This window comes from Benincasa hispida, chromosome 3, assembly GCF_027475165.1.
Source record: "Benincasa hispida cultivar pf3 chromosome 3, pf3_genome.v1.1, whole genome shotgun sequence".
In the NCBI taxonomy this organism is placed as follows: Eukaryota; Viridiplantae; Streptophyta; class Magnoliopsida; order Cucurbitales; family Cucurbitaceae; genus Benincasa; species Benincasa hispida.
The window spans coordinates 3259076-3278794 of record NC_143480.1 but is presented as its reverse complement, the minus strand read 5'-3'; the positions used below and the strand labels follow the sequence as shown (position 1 = coordinate 3278794).

The 19719-nt window shown below is 37.3% G+C and overlaps 1 protein-coding gene across 2 annotated transcripts in view; it reads right to left on the bottom strand.

Moving 5' to 3' along the window:
- Positions 1–3244: 3244 nt before the first annotated feature.
- Positions 3245–19719, bottom strand: part of LOC150036964 (uncharacterized) — a 29245-nt gene continuing 12770 nt past the window's right edge. The window contains exons 6-19 of one of the 2 annotated variants that reach the window (XR_016528413.1): positions 19635–19688; positions 18728–18787; positions 18218–18334; positions 16957–17051; positions 16671–16873; positions 16094–16191; positions 15166–15266; positions 14918–15083; positions 14614–14736; positions 14459–14541; positions 8128–8269; positions 7676–7705; positions 4854–4974; positions 3245–4122 (exon numbers count right to left, since the gene is read on the bottom strand). Coding sequence is in view for 1 of the 2 variants with exons in the window: in XM_090311768.1 (XP_090167894.1) it covers positions 3519–4122; positions 4854–4924; positions 7676–7705; positions 8128–8269; positions 14459–14541; positions 14614–14736; positions 14918–15083; positions 15166–15266; positions 16094–16191; positions 16671–16873; positions 16957–17051; positions 18218–18334; positions 18728–18787; positions 19635–19688 (1947 nt within the window). In the remaining variant the exon portion in view is untranslated. The remainder of the gene's footprint in view (positions 4123–4853; positions 4975–7675; positions 7706–8127; positions 8270–14458; positions 14542–14613; positions 14737–14917; positions 15084–15165; positions 15267–16093; positions 16192–16670; positions 16874–16956; positions 17052–18217; positions 18335–18727; positions 18788–19634; positions 19689–19719) is intronic. The other variant, XM_090311768.1, reaches the window with a different exon arrangement.

Here is a 19719-nt window from a genome sequence, read left to right as displayed (position 1 = left end):
ATGAGTGTGGCTATGAGATTAGGCATTGGCTAAGCATGAGTTGCGAGCAAGGAAGGCTTTAGGCTAGGCATTGGGCGCAAGGCATGCCAAGGCATATGATGGTCGAAAGGGGCATGCAGCCAGAAAAGGCATGCGATGGCCGAGAGGGGCATGCAGCCAAAAGAGGTATGCGATTGTACTTAGGCTACGCGATGACGCTAGCAAGGGAGCTATGCGATGAGGTTGAGCCTTGTGTTAGTTAAGTCTATGCATTGTTCAAATAAAGACCACAACAAAGGAAAGAAGGCGTTGGCATTTGACCAAGTAAGGGGCCAGTTGAGTTGAAGCCATGCGTAGGCCAAGGGTCATGCGTTGATTGTGCCAAGCAAGGGTAAAGCTATGCGTTGATCAAACGGTGGTTAGCAGCTCAGTCACCGATTATAATGGACTAGCTATCGAGCTTAAGGGAATTAATCCCACTTAAGGATGATTTGGCAGCTTAAAAATGCTTGAAAACATGCAAAGATTGGTATAAAATGAGAGCTTCAGTTAAAAGGCTCAGTTTAAGCTCTTTACTTATGCTAATGAGGTGATTCCATAGTCATTTGAAAGCTTGGTGAGCCTAGTTGATGTCTTAAGGCTGCCAAAAGAAATCTCTATAGGAACCGAGCTGAAAACTGAAGATTTTGCAAGAAGGCCAAGCTTTTGAGTGAATATGGGCCAGAGGTGGAAATTGAAATATTCCGGTCAAACCACGAAAAATTTTGAGCTCAAATCTTAAGGTAAGCTAGTAAACAAGTTTGTAGAAGAAAATTTTCTGAGATAAGGCCTGGATAGTAAGTTATTCGAGCTTAAAATTGAATCTGGAAATTTTGAATAAACAGACAGTTGCTTGGGCTGAACAAACAGGTAGCTCACTAGGCTGACGTGCGTGCATGGGCAAGGTTGAGCGCCATCATGCGTTAAGCTATGTGTTGGGTTGTGTGGGTGTGTGCTGAAGGCTTGGATGCATGAGGGGTAGTGTGTGCATTGATGTGTGACTGAAAGAGCGCCTAGGAACTGCGGTTACCGCATGGGTGTGTGTGATGATGATGTGTGTTGGCCGCATAGAAAAGGCTTAAACTTCAAGGAAATTTCTAAGTGTTAAATGCATAGCAAGGTATGCGTTATTATGAAAGCATCTTATGGTAGGCTGAATGTGAGTTCATTTATGGAAGTTAACCTCATATAGAGGCTAGTGCTAGGAACTAAGCATGTTGCTCATGTTCACAGAGTTAACACCAATAGGAAAGGTTTATCAACCCTAGGAGGAAGGCTCAAAGGCTGTGAGTGACAAAATTGATGTTTTTCAAATGTTTGAGTAACACATGCTTAAGAAATGTTTAGACTTATGCTTGTTTCATGAAAGCCATTAACGCATGCTAGGTCTTAAAGAAGTTTATGAGAATGACTTAAGTATTTCATTACTTATTAGTTCAAAGAGCATGCATTAGAAATGATACTTATTAGCAAAAATGTTGAAGCACATGACTTACGATGCTATGCTTTCAAAGTATGATTTACTTCAAAGTATGAATTTTATGATAAATGTTAGAACCCAATATTAAAGGACGATGTGAAGGTATCTGGGCAGTAGTACCTAAGATATGATGGTACTTAGTAATAACCACATGCATGTAAGTACATTCGGCATTGGTTGTGTTGAAATCCACACCAACTAAGGTTTAATGTTGAGGGATTGAGCAAAAGGGTTCTCTCTCAAGTTATGTTTTAAGCTATGCTATGATGAAAGTTTGAAGTATGAGTTTGCTTAGCAAACTTTAGTTTTAAAGCATATTGTTTATGTTTTATTAGTCACGCACTGGGTTAGTAGCTCACTTATTTAAATGTTTTCCTTCTCCCAGGTAGTAGTCATCTCCCCAGAGGATTTGCATTGCTGCTCTACCACTTAAAGACATGGTTGAAGAAAAGTCTAGGTGTTTACCTTGCAATTAACTATACACATGTATTGCATATTAGGGACTAGTTTTGAGGGTGGGATCCACTAAACCTTGTTTCTATATATATGTTATGAATGTGCTATGTATGGAACCCTGAAATTGTTTCAAATGTTTTAAGTTCCGCTAACTCTTGAATTTTAAAATGTTATTCCAGGGTTTCCTAAGTAAGTTAAACAGGTTAGGCAATATGTGCCACAAAAGGGTTGGTAACTGCCGCCGTCACTTTCTCTTTTGGGTTAAGAGATTAATCTGGGAAAGAGTGACACAAAAGGCCAAAATTCATTAATTTTCAAATCTTGGACTAATCTTCATTTGGACCCCTACAAAAGGATTGTTACTCAAAAAACCCCGATGAGGAAGCCACAAATCAGTATTAAGCCATATGTATCCAATCGTGGCCCTCCAACTGAGTAATTTTCATTCATGCTTAGCATTACCCTTCGCCAATGAGTGTCATCCATATTATTCAGATATCATCCAATTCAATTAGCCTATTTACCTTACATTTAATAGTAAATAACAAATCTCGGCGATAACTTCCAGCCAATAGAACCAAACTATATATATATATATAATAAAATAAAAGGGAGGAGGAGCTCTTCTTTACTGGCCAAGTAGAGTCTTCCTTTCTTTTTTTCCAATCATAATGTGCACAAAATTAAATCACGCCAGTAAAGGAGACTTTGGTGAATAATACGTCCTACCAAATATGAAGTACAACTTACGTAAGTTGTTTTGGAAAAGAAGTTGATAGTATTTCGCTTTCACATAATGCAGCTGACCTAATACTCAACAACACAAATTTACGTAATATTTTAAAGATTGCATTCATAATAAACCTTGAGATTTGTATTGATAAAATAAAGGCAACAATTATCCAAGATATAAAAATAAATTAATAAATATTATGCCAACTAACATTACTCAACTAATTAATATATGCACCTTCAACTAAAAGGTAAAAAATTTAAATTTTCCTCACAAATTAAACTCGGAATAAAAAAATAAAAGAAAATACCATATATGGGAGAGAAAATCATGATAAACTTTTGTATTGGATGATATGTTAGTCATCTCATCATAGACAAAAGATGATCAATACCCAGTCTCAACCGCACCTGCTGGGCCTTGTGCTGTACTATCTTTGTTCAGCACGTACTCGGAATTTGATCTCACAATCATCAATACTCTACACAATAGTTCCATAAACAGAGGTAAAGTTTCCAAACACGAGAATAAAGATAAACCTTGTCGGCACCCAGTAATAACTAAATACTATTCAATTACCCGCGAAAAAAATATCTGACATCAGAGCCTTCTCTTTCATAGAGATACCATGAGGGTGACAGACAAACATAAGACCTCAACTTTTCTACAAAGGGTGAGAAAGAATAATCAAACTATTATACCTTCACCTTGCCCCATTGATTGATGTACACAAGGATCTAAGAATACAATTCCCTAGCCACCAAAACAAGCCTAAGGGTTCATCTACCCACGGGATCAATGTTGAACATATCAGTCACTGTATCTTTTGAACTAGTTACCAGCTTCCTTTGGGCTCTTGTTGTCCATTGTTACCTCATTGGCTTCTGCATCATTGAGTGTCTCCTCACTAGTGGTAGATTTTGATTTTATATTGATATTTTCCTCAGATTTCGACAGATCTGAAGAATCCAGTTTATCATGATCATTGGTTGGTGCGGGAACTTGTCCAACAGCAGCTTCTTTACTAATCAATGCATCTGCGGATGAAGAGGGTTCTGTGGCATCTGGTTCAGTAGCCTCTGAAACGACTGTAGCTTCCCCATTTGGAAGTATTAAAGACGAACCTTCTTCATCATTTGAGGTCTCCCTCCATTCGACCCACTCAGGCGGCTTATCAGTCTCGTTGGCTACTATTTCTTTTGAATTGCTTGATACATTGCGCGAGTTTTCTGATGTCCTTTGTGATTCTGGAGAGGATGTTGCAGTGTCCTCCAAATCATCATCTTCACCAACAATAACATCATCACCACCATCATCCACGACTCCAGTCTCTTTAACACCAGGAGAAGGAGAAGCAAGCAAGCCAGTTGTACGATCATTTGAAATTAAATCATTCTCAAAAGCAAACCAATTCGAATTTGTAAAGAGAGAGCCACTGTATGAAACAGAAAAACATTTTAATTAATTGTCTGATTAGAAAAAGGGAGAAATTTTTAGGGCATGGACATATGCCACTGCTGGAAAAAGAATAAGCTCTGCTAAATTTTATTATATTGACCAACTTCAACTAAAAAAAATACCAAATGCCTAGAATATCAGTGCTAAGAGAAACAAAAAGAGAGACAAGATGTACTAATTTAGAAACAAAATATATAAATAAAATGGGTCGAGACATTATTTTGGAGACAATATTAAAACGAGGATAAAATCATAATAAACAGACATTCTTGCGCTAACCTCAATCACCCACCAGATATCAACCCCTATGTGTTCTCACATACTAGTCGTTTTTCCCATTTCCACAAATAAAGTCCCTTCGTTCTCCAACCCTTCCCTTCTCTTCATCACTAAACCAACCATCTACCGTCTCACTCTTCTTTGGTTTCATTTCATCTCCTGGTTTCACCTTTTATTTTTTATTGTTTATTTTTCCCTAGTACAAATATCAACCCCTTGCTCGTTTTTAATAAATGCATCCGTAAAAGAATTTGCCTTTTCTTTTTTCTTTTTTTTTTTTGGGGGGGGGGGGGGGGGGGGGAGAAAAAACCAAATTACATATCTAACAATGGAAATCACCTCATTTTCACAGATGTAACACAATAGTTCTAGATTCTCGGCAACCATTTGTTATAAAAGAAATATCATAAGGAAACCGAATTTACCTACCTTTCCTGGTCATCACCTAGACGCAGAGAGGATATAACAACTTCTGCAGATTCATCATCAAAATAAACATCCTGCAAAAGCTCTACATCAGGAGACACTTCTACATTCAAAAGACAATTTCCTACAAGATCATCCCAAAAGCAAAATATGAACATTAGCCAATCCAAAGGAAATGTCTCGTAATATCTAATCCCTTGCTTCGTGAAGTATAAACCACCTCAAAGTCTAAGAGGACATTGAAATATGACATCCACTTCGTACGTCGACACACATACACAATAAGCAATTGATATTTTACTTACAGATTCTGGACCTTAAGATGGTCATAGATTGAGTGACACCCAAAACCATGCCTATCACCTAGTACATACAGCTTATATCAAAGTGATGTAGTAGGATTAGGATAAGTTAGGGTATTATGGTCAAATCCTTAATTGATTAGGAATGGGATTAGTTTCCATGATTGATTAGAATTAATATTAGTTTCCTTGGTTTATTAGGATTAGGATTAGTTTCTTTGACTAATTAAGATTAGGATTAGTTTCTTTAATTAATTAGAATTAGGATTAATTTGCTTTTCAATTCTGTCCTCTTGTATTGGCAACTTTCGATTCATAATAAAGACTTTGATTTTATTATTTGAGATTTCTCTTCTTTTATCTCCTAGGCTACATCAATTTGGTATCAGCGCAGCCGTCCGAGCCAATGTTGACTGCCACCGGTAGAAAACCAGGAAACTCTTGACGACGCCAATCACAAAAGGGAGCTTCATGAGTTGTGCTTATTGTTGAACAGTCCACATCTATATAGGGGGAACCCTTTAAATTTTAGAAAAGAAAAAAGATACTGAGACTTTTGTTTTCCAAGATTTTGCAAGAATGGACTATTTCAGATCAAGGAAGACGACAAATAAAAAATATAGCAATTGGTATAGGCAAGAAAGTCAAATTTCCTCCCAAAAGCAATGTTGGAATTTTGATTCAAGTGATTCAGAAGAAGAATTCCAACAGAATAATTTCGCCCATGCTCAACTTTCTTAAAAAAACTATCATTATCCACATTTGAAATTTAATTAGAGTGATTCTAGCAATTCTGATGAAGATTTTAATGCAATCTGGAACTGAATAACAAGACAACATTATCAACAAAGAGCCCGACGATCCAATCAAACTGGTTTCTCAATAAATCAACGTAAGAATTGGGAGTTAGATGATTCAAAAAATGATTCAGAGTGTGAAAGAAATTATTATCACCAACATTAAAGAACACCCATGAATTATTCCAACACAAATTTGGAGGTCGAAACATTTTCAAGAAAATATAAATATTCAAATAAATACATCTATCAAGAGGACTTTCGAAAGAGAATGGATGAAATTCAGGTTCTTTTGGAAAAATTCAAGGCATAATTATAATCTTCAAGATTTTTCAAGAAACCATCAAGAATCATATTTAGTCACTCAAGAAGATCAAGAACTCATCCAAATGGGTTGTGAAATTACGTAAAAAATGAACGAAGTAGAAGAAAAGAAAAAATCAATTGAAGATGGGTTGAATAAGAAAGGTAGAAAGATCGAAGAGGAGCTTGTGTTGGAAGAAGAAAAAACGATGGGACTAAACGAAGGTTGCTCAATTCGGACCAGATATGAGAAACTATTAATCGAGAAAATCAACGAAGAAGGTGTTGAAGAAGATGAAGCCACTGCAAAGAATGTGTCCATTTGGTCAGATCAATTAATTGAGCCACACAACCAACCACAATTACCTCCACCGCAAAAGAATAAAGCAGAAATTAGTCTTGACCACCAAGAAAGACAACAAGAGAATCAACACCACCTATGGTATGCAAAAGATGTCCAAGATTTATCAAGAATCATTCCAGAAAAACCAAGATCAAATACTAGGAGGATGTGAATTCTTTAAGTGTAGAAGAAAAAAATACTCATGGGCAACCTAATTCGAAGAAAATTGAAAATCCTTTTTCTCCATTCCTTGAAGAGTTTGCATATATTTTAACAACAAAGGATTTTTTTGAACAACTTAATTCTTGGGTTCATTGATGATAGTATTGATGGAAATCATTTTCCCTTTCACAAATCAAATATTCGATATATTAGCGTGGCTCGTGAAAATTGGTTGTTATAGGTGCCCGGTGTTCAGAGATGTGTCCGTTTGAGTGGCTTACTTTTTTATTTTTATCTTCATTTTTGTTTTAAAACTCAATGACGAGTTTTTTTTTTTTTTGGGGTAGATAGAATGATGTAGTAGGATTAGGATAAGTCAGGGTATTATGGTCAAATCCTTAATTGATTAGGATTGGGATTAGTTTTCATGATTGATTAGAATTAAGATAAGTTTCCTTGGTTTATGAGGATTAGGATTAGTTTCTTTAATTAATTAGAATTAGGATTAATTTGTTTTCCAATTCTCCATAAATAGAGTGATTGTCTTCTTGTATTGGCAACTTTCAATTCATAATAAAGACTTTGATTTTATTATTGGAGATTTCTCTTCTTTTATCTCCTAGGCTACATCACAAAGCCTTCCACCAGCTTATCATGACATGACAAGAGCATAATAGTCAGGCCCATTTCATGGTCATCTTAAACAAACAACCCAGTAGTCATTCATGATGTTGATTTAAAAAATCCATGAGCTATATACCAAGCAGAAGAAGGGAGTGAAATAAGTTCTGATTGGGAGGAAAGAAAAATAAACACATTTTTTAAGGATAAATACGGTTTAAAACTCACTGATGCAAGTTCATTCAGAAGATTTAGCTTCCCCATTCAAAAAGTAAAGGTGAATTACTGTCATCATACCTCATCATCACGTTCAAGTGAGCCATGAGCCTGAAAAGTAAGAAAATAATTGATGAACAAGAGATATAATCAAGAATATATAATGCCCATGTAATCAAGAATTTTGTAGGGTTCAAGTACAAGTATAAATCTTTTTCATTAGAAGATGGAGAACATCCTCATGAGAGCAAACAACTAACTTCTCCCAAGGAATCACATATTAATATTTCTCCCATACTTTACAGGAAAAATATAAAATATCTGAAACAGAGCATTTATTCATCATCCTCAAATTTTTCTTACGATATTTTATTATTATAACTTTCAATGTTCATTGCATTTTAACTAATCAGTTTTGCTCCGGATGAAAAATCAGAATACACTTTCATATAGATCCTCTCCATATCAGTTCCTTGTACAATGAACTATCATTTTAGAGGGACAGACAAGGGTAATACAAAATCCTTCAGTACCTCGTCCATATCATCATTGCTGTAAATGCCATATCGAAAAGCCTGGCTCAGATTATTAGCTAGAGCTGCAACATCATAGTCTCTGTCTTGGTAATCATCATCATCACTATCCCTAGTTCGATCCTGCAGTGCTGTTGGGCGTCTATAGGAAATAATCATTTCACATTCAGAAGATATGTTAGAAAGTTCAATTTTAAGTGCTAAAAAATAACCCAACGTCATGATGACAGTAGCTCAGTTAGTAGAAGAATTCAAGTGCACAAATGTAAATTGGACGATGGCCAGATGAAAAAAAAACTCAGGCAGCATAAGATTTGGTGAAAATATATAAAAGATAATAATAACGATGAACCATGTCATACTGCCACTTCTTGTGTTGATTGATTAAAACAAAATATTTTTATAAATAATTTAGAACAATAACAAAGGAATATTTTAATGAAAGTTTCTTGTGTTTTATTTTTTCTTGTTAAGAGTAAACGGCAATGAAAAGAGAATGCTCAAAGAAACAAACTCCGAGAGGAATGGAAAAAAGGAAAAGAATGAAGTACCAAAATAAAACAGAAAACAAGCCAAACAAACAAATAACTGCTTTTCAAATCAAAATAATGTAAACAAGCTTAGACCAAGTACAAAATAAAACAGAAAACAAGCCAAACAAACAAATAACTGCTTTTCAAATCAAAATAATGAAATCAAGCTTAGACCATGAAAACCCAAAGAAGTTGAGAAAGCATAGGCAATAGAAACCTGATAAGAATGGATCTCTCTCCTTATTTTATTAACAGTAGGGAAAAATTAGAGAGCTTCCCTACTCTCCCATCAGTCTCAAAATATGAGATTTGAGTACAAAATCCTCAATACCCCTCATGGTCTCACTCCCTCTTACAAATAATCTCCTCTCCCCATGGTCCCCCCCTTTTCTCTCTCTTTTTTGTTTTGACCCCTTTCTAACTAACAATATTCCCTATCCTTTATTTACTTTGATATTTACTCATTTTCCTTCTTTTTCTTTCTTCTTTGGTAAACTTTGGTTATCAAGGGCTTATCAATGCTTGCCCCCCAAAGAGCCACCTTGTCCTCAAGGTAGAAATCAGGAAATTGATCCTTGATTACATCTGGAAGCTCCCATATTGCCTCGGTATGGTCTCCATTCTCCCAACGAATCAGTACTTCTGTTTGTTGATCTCCGGAAGGTGATGTTATGATGCCTAACAATTCAGCACGTTGTGTTATAAAGCTCAACTCTTCAGTCATATTAGGGGGAATCGATATCTGTGGTAAATTACAACCAACTGCTTTTCGAAAGACTGAGACATGGAATACAAGATGTATACCGGTTCCAGCTGGTAGTGCAAGCTTGTATGCTATCTTCCCGATGTGGTCGATCACCTGAAATGGTCCTACAAACTATGGTGCCAGCTTTGGATGTTTATGCTTAGCTATAGATGACTGCCTATAGGGTTTGAGTTTGAGGTAGACCCAGTCACCTATGCCAAACTCCACATTCCTCCTCTTGGCATTAGCCGATTTCGTCATCCATTGTTGAGCTTTGTGTAGGGAGTTCTTCAATTTGGCCATCATCATATCCCTATCCCGCAGCTGGATGTCAACTTCACTGACTAAACTTGAATCATTTATGTACCCGAGTACTAGTGGTGGGGGGCAGCCACACAAAACCTCGAAGGGAGTGGCTTAGGCAGATGTGTGAAATGAAGTTTTATAACAAAACTCAGGCCAAGGTATCCACTTAGCCCATTGTTTAGGATTACTCATAGTAAAACATCTCAAATACGTTTCAATACCTCGGTTAACCACCTCTGTTTGCCCATCCGTCTGGGGATGGTAAGCTGTACTTCTACACAATTGAGTTCCCATCACACGGAAGAGTTCTTCCCAAAACAACCTAGTAAAGATCTTGTCACAGTCGGATATGATGCTTCGAGGATAAAATTTCTTTAACAAATACCTCAGCCACAGATCGAGCAGAAAATGGATGCTTTAAGGTGATGAAATGGGCATATTTGGACAAACGGTCTACTACCACCATGATGGTATTGAATCCTTCAAACTTGGGCAGTCCTTCAATGAAGTCCATGGAGATATCCACCCATACTCTGTCCAGGACCAGTAATGCTTGTAGGAGACCCACTGGTGCCAGGGATAAGTATTTGGCCTACTGACAAATCCCACAATTTGCCACATACTGCTGGACAGCCTTCTTCATCCCCTTCCAATAGACTTCCTTGGACATTCTTTGATAAGTCTTCAAGCTCCCTTGATGTCCTCCTATGGGACTGTTATGGAACTCATGTAACAATAGGGGTATTGTAGGAGAAGTGGTCGGTAGGACAATCCTCCCTTTGTAGTAAAGCACTTTACCTTTCAGACTATATTCGGCAGAGGCTGGCTGAGCAGTTAGTAAAGCCTGTCGTATCCCATTCAGTTCCTCATCCGCACCCACCTGCTCAACAAACACCGCTGTATTCAGCCCCTTTATTACACTTAGCATCTCGTTCCAGTGAAGTAGGTAGTCGGGAGAGGGCATCTGCTGCAGAATTTTCAGTTCCCTTCTTATATTCAATGCTGAAATCATATCCCATGAGTTTGGCAATCCATCTTTGATACTCTCCGGCAATTACCCTTTGTTCTAGAAGGAACTTCAAGCTTTTTTGGTCCGTCCTGACTATGAAGTGTCTCCCTAGAAGGTAAGGTCTCCACTTTTGAATGGCAAACACCATAGCCATTAGTTCTCTTTCATACACTGCCTTAAAGCGATGAGTGGGAGGCAGCGCTTGGCTGAAATATGCTAGTGGCCTTCTGTTTTGCATTAATACAGCCCCCACTCCTACACCTGATGCATCCGTCTCTACCACAAACGACTTGTTAAAGTTGGGTAATCCCAACACTGGTACAGAAACCATGGCTGATTTGAGACGTTGGAATGCGTCCTCCGCTTCCTCACTCCATTGGAAGTTTCCCTTCCTCAGTAACTGAGTCAATGGCAAAGTATGGTGCCATAGTTGGCCACAAACTTTCTGTAGTATCCGGTGAGGCCGAGGAAACCCCTCAACTCCTTCACATTACGTGGCGTAGGCCAGCTACTCATAGCTTCTAACTTAGATGGATCGGCCGATACTCCCTTGGCAGAAATAATATGTCCCAAATACTCAATACCCGTTGCCCCAAACTGACACTTCTTCCAATTGGCTACCAGTTGGTTATCAATCAATACCTCCAATATAGATGACCCATGTGTTCCTCCAATGTCCTACTATAAATCAAAATGTCATCAAAGAAGACCAACGCGAACCGACAGAGATATGGTTTAAGGATTTCATTTATAATTGCTTGGAAAGTAGATGGAGCATTCCTCAACCCGAATGGCATCACCAAGAACTCATAATGGCCCTCATGTGTTCTAAAAGCCGTTTTGTGGATGTCTTTTGGGTGGACTCGAATTTGATGATAACCTGATTTTAAATCAATCTTTGAGAAGATTGTGGCACCATATAACTCATCTAATAACTCATCTACAATAGGAATAGGGTACTTATCTGGGATGGTTGCACTATTCAGGGCACGGTAGTCTACGCAGAAACGCCAACTCCCATCCTTCTTTTTAACCAACAAGACTGGGCTAGAAAAAGCACTTCGACTTGGCTGAATGACTCCTACCATTAGCATCTCTTTCACCATCCTTTCGATGTAGTCAAAAATGATTTGCCCAAGAGTTTCCAGCCACACTACTCCCAGGATAACATCCGCACTACCCAACGATAGAGGAAGGAAATCTTGAATAATGGATAGATCAGAGATGGTAATATACACACCTTTGCACACTCCCGCGGCTTGAACTGATCCCCCCGAGCCCAGCACTACATCGTAACCTTCAAAGGGTGATATGGGCAGCTGTAGTTCTGTGACTAATTCTGAAGTAATGAAGTTGTGAGTTGCTCCCCCGTCGATCAATACAACCACCTCCCTTTCACCAATGATTCCCCTCACCTTGATCGTTTTTGGTGAACTCAGTCTGGCTAATGAATTTAGAGACAGATTCGCGATCTCCTTCACATCCTCCGGTGGTGTTCTATCTGGTTTGTATTCAACTATATCCGGTTCTTCCCTTTCCTTTGCTAAATCTTCCCCCTCTTGAACAAACATGAATTGCAGTTCTTTTTTCTTACAACGGTGGCCAAAACTGAACTTCTCGTTGCACCTAAAACACAAACCCTTATCCCGTTTCTCCTTCATCTCCCCATCAGAAAGTCTCCGAAACGAGCCACCGGCGATCCCTTTTGTTCCTGTTTCTCCTCGCGCGACAATCGTGGTAGACGACCCAGTCGACCTTCCCCAGTTCGGGTTGATTGTGATGGTTCGATTAATCGGGTTACTTGACCCACGGCTGTTCGATCCACCCGTGTTCCCCCCCGTCTTCGCGTTCGGGTTATGGATCCCCTCCGACCCAGCCCCCTTGCCCAGACGCCATTGCAGTATTTGGTCTTCCTCGATCAACTGGCCCATTTGCCTTCAACCCTTCGGGCTCAACTTCCTCATCTCACTTTGGATTTCTTCTTTAAGCCCACAAACGAATTTACTCTCCAAAGCCTTATCGCCCAACTCCTTCAGCCCAGCAAAGTATCTCTCAAACTTCCTCCGGTAGTCCCTTACTAATGTCTCTTACTGCAGCCGCATCACTCGAGCATAACGATCCGCTTCACTCGCCGGCCGGAATCTTGTTAAAAACAATTCTCTGAACTGCAACCAATTGCTCACTCGGCGGTTCTATTGATACCAGTCGAGTGCTTCCCCCTCCAAACATAGAACCGCCGCGTCCAACTTGTCTTTCTCCGATAGCCTGTCACAACGAAATACCTCTCCACCCAGTGTAACCATCCGTCCGGATTCTCGTCCTCTTCCCCTTTGAAGATAGGTACCTCCAATTTCCTCAGCCGCATATCAAACAACGGGATCTCTTTATTCGCAGGTGCGTGTATTCCCTCTTGATTTTCTGTTTTGGATGATGAACCCTCCGTTACTTGCTTTCCTTTATCTATTGGAGTTCTTTCCAATGATGGCGATTGCCTCTCCGGATTGCCCATTGTTTCAATTTTTGACAACACTAAGGCCATCTGAGCCGACATGCTACCCATCCAATCTTTAACCTCTTTCGCTTGTACTGCCATCCTTTCCTCCATCTCCAGTTGTTTTTCTTCCATTGTAATTAATCGAGCTTCCATCTTCCCCACCATGCCCAGGTGAGTGCTCTGATACCAGTTGATAAGAATTGACCTCTCTCCTTATTTTATTAACAGTAGGGAAGAATTAGAGAGCTTCCCTTCTCTCCCATCCATCTCAAAATATGAGATTTGATTACAAAATCCTCAATACCCCCTCATGGTCTCACTTCCTCTTACAAATAACCTCCTCTACCTGTGGCCCCCTCCTTTTCTCTCTCTTTTCTGTTTTGACCCCTCTCTAACTAACAATATTCCCTATCCTTTATTTACTTTGATATTTACTCATTTTCCTTCTTTTTCTTTCTTCTTTGGTAAACTTTGGTTATCAAGGGCTTATCAAAACCCTTCTGTAAATTGGAGAGCTAATACTACATAACATGATGAAAAGTACACGACCTACTGGCCATTTTTAGAAACTTCTCTCTTCAAGGCCTGACCATCATAACCAATAAATGTAAATGAAAAACTTCTTAAAGAGTCGGACAAGGTTATCGTCAACACCAAGTTCCTAAACAAAAGCATGGTCTTTCCAAGTGTCTGAATGTATTAACGTCCCTGATCTAGTTTTCTCAGGCAAATAAAATAACAATACAAAAATCAGTTAAAATAATGTTTGATCACATATTATAGCTGATTTGGTCAGCTCACACCACAACGATTCCATGAATTCCAATAGCTCAATATATCTATTCAAGCACATTTCAATTAATGTCCGACAAGAACATAGTAATTAATTGTTTTGAACAAGAGTTGGAAGAGCTTTATAGTTCTTCACAAGTTATTTTTCTCTCTATGTTCACTAATTGTTCTGTTGTACTTTTTGTGCCATTATCCTTTAGAATTGTCTTGTTGTGTGACTTTTGGAGCATTTGTCTCTTTATCATTTTCAAAAGAAAAAAGGCCCATAATACTTATATAGCGTAACCACAACATCATGGAAAACTAAAAATCTGCTTCTCCTATCTATGTGCAGATTTTTTTTTTTTTTTGGCTGGGTAGCCTTAAGATGGAAACAGTTGTGATCTAGATGTTGTGCTGACTGCTGGTGCTTGTAATGAAAGGAAGTGAAAAATAGTGAAGGAAAGACATACCCACACGCCCACTGGTAGACATTTTCCAAAGCATTACGCTTCAAAAGGACATTTGTTTGCCAGTCATTCCATTCAGTGTTTTCCTGTTTCAGGGAAGCATGGGAAAATTTAAGCATTGAAATGATGTCACCGAGAATTCAAAAAATAGAACTGACCTGCAAATGAGATTGAATCTCACTACTGTTGTTTGCCAGTTGAACAAGTTTGTTAGATATGTGTGTTAAGTGGCCAATGTTCCCTATCCTAGGTGGTGATCTGCCTTCTGCAGAAACTGTTGGCTGAAAGAAGTTGGAAAAATGAGAAAACAGAATGACTTTCAGGAGCAAAAATTAAAGAAAAGTAACTATTAATCTACAGTGGGTCTTTGGCAATCCCTTTGTTTTTCTCGAGATCATAATTTTTCATATAGATCATACATAACTTCTAACTGCCAAACATCACTAGAAACTAGACATTTACCTTGTTCGCATCAACTGACAAAGTGAAATGCTTTTCTGCGTTCAGTATCTTCCCCACAAGATTACACTCATGAAGAAGGTGCTCTACAAGTGAAGAATTCTTGCTCTCTAAACATGACACTACAATATTCTCTACATGGTGATGCAGAAAGTTATTGTACGGGTACCTATTGTGACATTGTCATAGAGAAGCAATTGTCATTGTGGATCTCATCAACATTCAAGTTATAGTAGAATGCAGAAACTTACTCAAAGAACAAATCCCAAATACGTTTGATTGCTCCAAGGTTAATCAACTCCTCTGCAGCCTTGCTACCCACCGTGAGTAACACCGATATAAACTCTACAATCTGAGAAAACATCTCAAGGAACAATCAGGGAAACTTTTCTAAATAAGAAATAAAACATTTTATTGAAGAATAAAATATAGAAGGGACCCAGAGAATCACGGAGCTACAAAAGTCCTGACCAATTGGCCAAATGGTAAAAAGAGAATACTTGCAAATCAAGAAGGAAAAAGAACTCCAAGAAGACAATAAAAACCAAAGTATCCCAATTCTCTCCAACATTTCTAAACAGCCCGTCAATTTGAAAAAAAAAACTTCAAAAGTATTTAGTCATGAACACAACACTTAGCCTTATGTTTAAAGCGTAGAGCCATAACAATTCATATGATCCCAACTACAACTTTGGCTGAAAGGATACTTCCCAGCATCTTCCATTGTGGCTATTCCCCTTAGAACTTCAGGTTCTACAGCCTCAGCTAAGTGCATGAGTATAGTTTTAATTTCAATTTCAGTTCATCTCCTAAAGGTTACTCTACTTAATGAAAGACAATCAATATCGTGAATTATTATTTAGTATTTATTCAATAACCTTCAAAATACGTGGGGAACAAAACAACGCAACTTTACCAAGAGGCAAGAGCCAATTTATTTGTCTTTTCTCCATCATGTACACTTGAATTCTTTCTTTCTTTCATATAGAAACGCTATGGTTTCATTGAGGTGAAAAGGCTTAAAAAAGAGAGGTGAAAAGATGTCAACAACCCACCTTAAAGGGTTCCGTTTCTCTTTTAACCATATTTCTTTTCATCAGGGACATTTTAAAAAATAAATAAATGTTTAAGTATCAAGTTTATAGTAGCCTATATTCACTTAAACCAAATGAAAGATACCTTCAGACGATGTTTCCCAAGAGGTGGCTGTAACTTTCCGTATGTAGTAACCAAAACTTTATCTGATGAAGAAACATCCAGAAGCTTGAGCAACCTACCTGAACGAATAGAGACCAGCATAGTATTCAACATCTTCCGTAAAAGGTCAAATAACACAGGCAAGCAAGATCACATATTCTGTCTTCAACCTATTTTGTACATTTCTTACTTGAATGAAATCTATTTTTCCAGGAAAATAAAATATCTTCAAATATCATAATTAATAAAGTAAGAAATTATTTGACTATGAAAACCAGGCAAGTACAAGTTATCAAATTGGACTTTCCAAATGTGACGTTTTTAATTTGTTAATCAGCATGAATTTGTTCGTGTTGCCAGTCTAACTTGTTAGATCAACTGTCACGGTGGTTGTCATGTTTTTTTCCCTTCCACTTCTAAGTTCTTGTCATAATTGCACTTCCCAAAAAAAGGTTATCAAATTGGATGATTCATATGATGACTATTAATACCTATGATTAATAGGGCTTAAAAAGTAAGAAATCATTGACTTGACAAGATCCAATGGCCAATACGATACCTAAACTCTCCAACATGCCTTCTACAGTTTCCATAGTTGCTGAAACAGTAGATCCATGTGCTATTTGGCGGTTGTATGAATAAGCTGTTCCAGCAGTTAGTCTCCTAGGATCTAACAAGGATATGCACACTGATAACGAATTTATTAAAACAGACGTTGGCCGTGAATCTTCCAAGGCATGGCGAAACAATCTTCCTACAAAACTGATTTGAATAAGAGAACCAATATCAGTTGACCAATGACAAAATGCAGGTATATTAAAGACTTGAGAATTGGAAAACACTACCTTGGGCTGGAAATTTTAGCCAAAAGACCAGGAGGAGCAAATCGAGTAATAGCACAAAGTGTTTCTGCTGCATTAGAATGAACTTCTGAACAATCCTGAAAGAATGACCCCATTAAAGATTCGCCCATGACGATTCGAAAGTGCTCATTGTAGCTTTGCTGGGGGGCACCCATCTACCCTGCCCTTAGGCTGTTCTTTTTCTTTGTTGGAATATATCTTTAGGTCGTTTCTTGTTAAAAAACAAAAAAAAACAAAAACAAAAACAAAAACAAAACAAACAAAAGAGCTCCACAATGAAGAGGTTCCTTCTGTTCTATATTTGTCATGTGCAAAGGCAAAAGGCAAAAACCTTATCTTATTTTGAATAAGCTCCACATATTTGACAACGGAGCAAAACAAAAGAAGTATAGTAGGTGATTTGCAATGTGAAGTTCTTTCTGCATGAGAACATAATTTCTAACCTTCCATTTAGAATCAAGAAATTATTATAAATTATTTAAAATGATTTGATTGGAAATACTAGAATTTCTCATTAAATTTCATACTTATATGACATGAGAGAGATTTGAGATGCATGTGGTTTAAATTCTTTATTTGGATGCTAATGCTCTGTTTAGCTCACTAAGGGATTTTAAATCATAATGAATTATAATTGAATTCCATTATTTGCTACCACAAGAAAGAGAACAATATGAAATCTATTGTGATTTCAAATTATACTTTTACTATTAAAAAAATCTAACTAAAATGGTTGGATTTTGCGGGATTTCATGAAATTGAGAGGTAAATTACTTATTTAACTGTCAATTTTGATTTCCAGTTAACAAATCATAATTAAAAGCCCATATTAGTAAACGTTGACTTTCTTTTTTTTTCTGGTTACCATTCACATACAAATTTTTAAATACATTCATTTCAAATCTTTCTCGTTCCAAATGAAGTAAAAAAATCAAACTTTTTTGGAGAGAAAAAAAGGATTTTACTAATATACCCTTTTAATCATTATTTGAAAATATGAGAAGTTTGCCATTGGGCTCTTATCAGGAGTATTGATACCACCAAAAGCAAGGGTCCAAAGGAAAAAATGTGACAATCTTGGGGATGTTATTCTTTCCTAAAAGCTTCAATAAGGTCCCAGTAAAAATTGGCTAGCGAAAGCTGAAAGGTTAAGTGAATTCACTAAGATAAAGAAGTCCTCACTAAATGAAAAGGCAAGTAAACACTCTTATGGGAGGAATAACTTCGTCAAGAAGCTACTTACTGAAGAACTGAACTTGTCCACTATCATCTCCAGCACATCAGTCTCTTCAATCCACTTCATCGACTCTGCATAGCTTGAATACAGATGTTCTTCAGCACCAAGAAGCCTTATCAAAACCTGTTGAGAGAGAACCATTCCTATGAGCTTGACAATGTACAGTCAGTAAAGATGTCAAAGCCCAACGATTTTCATATAGAGAAGAGGGATGGCCATAGTCTGAAATCATGATCCATAATACTCAAATAACTATGCAGACCATAAGAATTAAAGAGGAAATAAAATGCACATAGAAACTAATGCCCCAAAGATGTTGCTCTATCCATGTAATTTAAAATAATAATAATAATAATAATAATTTAAAAATAAGAATGAAAAAAGTTAAAGAGTAGAAGTAACCACTACAAAGCAAAAACACTAATTCGGATACCCTATTGCAACTAGCATAAACCATTATTGTAATGAAAGAGTTAAAATACCAGATGCAACAAAGAAAGGTGACCAACAACCAACCTCCATGATGGAAGTAATTCCTATCAGATCAACTAGCTTCTTTACAATTGCTTGATGTGCCTGGAAATCCAAGTGAGAAGTAGATCATCAGCATTAAAACGGTTGTATATGTAGCTTAATCTTTTTTGGATAAGAAATGATTCGATAAGAACTAAAATAGAAAAGATTTATTGCTTGAACTGAATAAAATAAAAAATGGAAGCTTTTCACATGAGTTCAAAAGACGGAGACAGACAAACACACTCTAAAAAAATGGAAGAAAAACAATTTGTTCCAGGGATACAAACACACAAAATTTACAGAGAATTCCATTGAAAGGCCAAACATTGGTCAAGTGTGTTCCTCGCTTCTATAACATGTTTGCATTAATTTTTCTCTAATGAAACCACCCTAAGAGTTAATGTCATTACATTGGAAAACAGTAAAATGTTATTGGAAAAGGTATAGAGAACTGAATGATTAAAAATGGGTTCTCTAAAAAAAGGGATAAAAAATGGAATAGCGACAACTTCAGGAAAAAAAATGCAATAAACGATTTGCAGATGTACAAAAAGTAAAAAGTTAATTAGACTAAACGGTATACGACTCGTCGGCTAACTCTTTGATAAGAGACTTTCTAAACATACAAAATCGAACTAGAACCTAGCTCATTATCATCAATACCCTCAGGCTTAACTTAGAAAACAACAGCATTGCCCATTTAAACCCTGCTTCCTTCTATTATCTATAGACTACGTGATATCAAACAGGTCAAACACAGCTTTACCTGGCAAACCATGTTGTTTCACACCGTACTTTGGTCATGTATAAAATGCAGAAGGTAAAGTGAAATTGAGAATGTCTCGATTGACCAAACTCTTTAAAAACAGGTTAAGAAAATTTAAGTGAAAATGACATATAAACTTACTTGAACATATTGCATAAATGGAACTGTCTTCCGCAACAATAAGCATATGACAACCTGGCAAGGAATTTTTACATCACGGATGTTC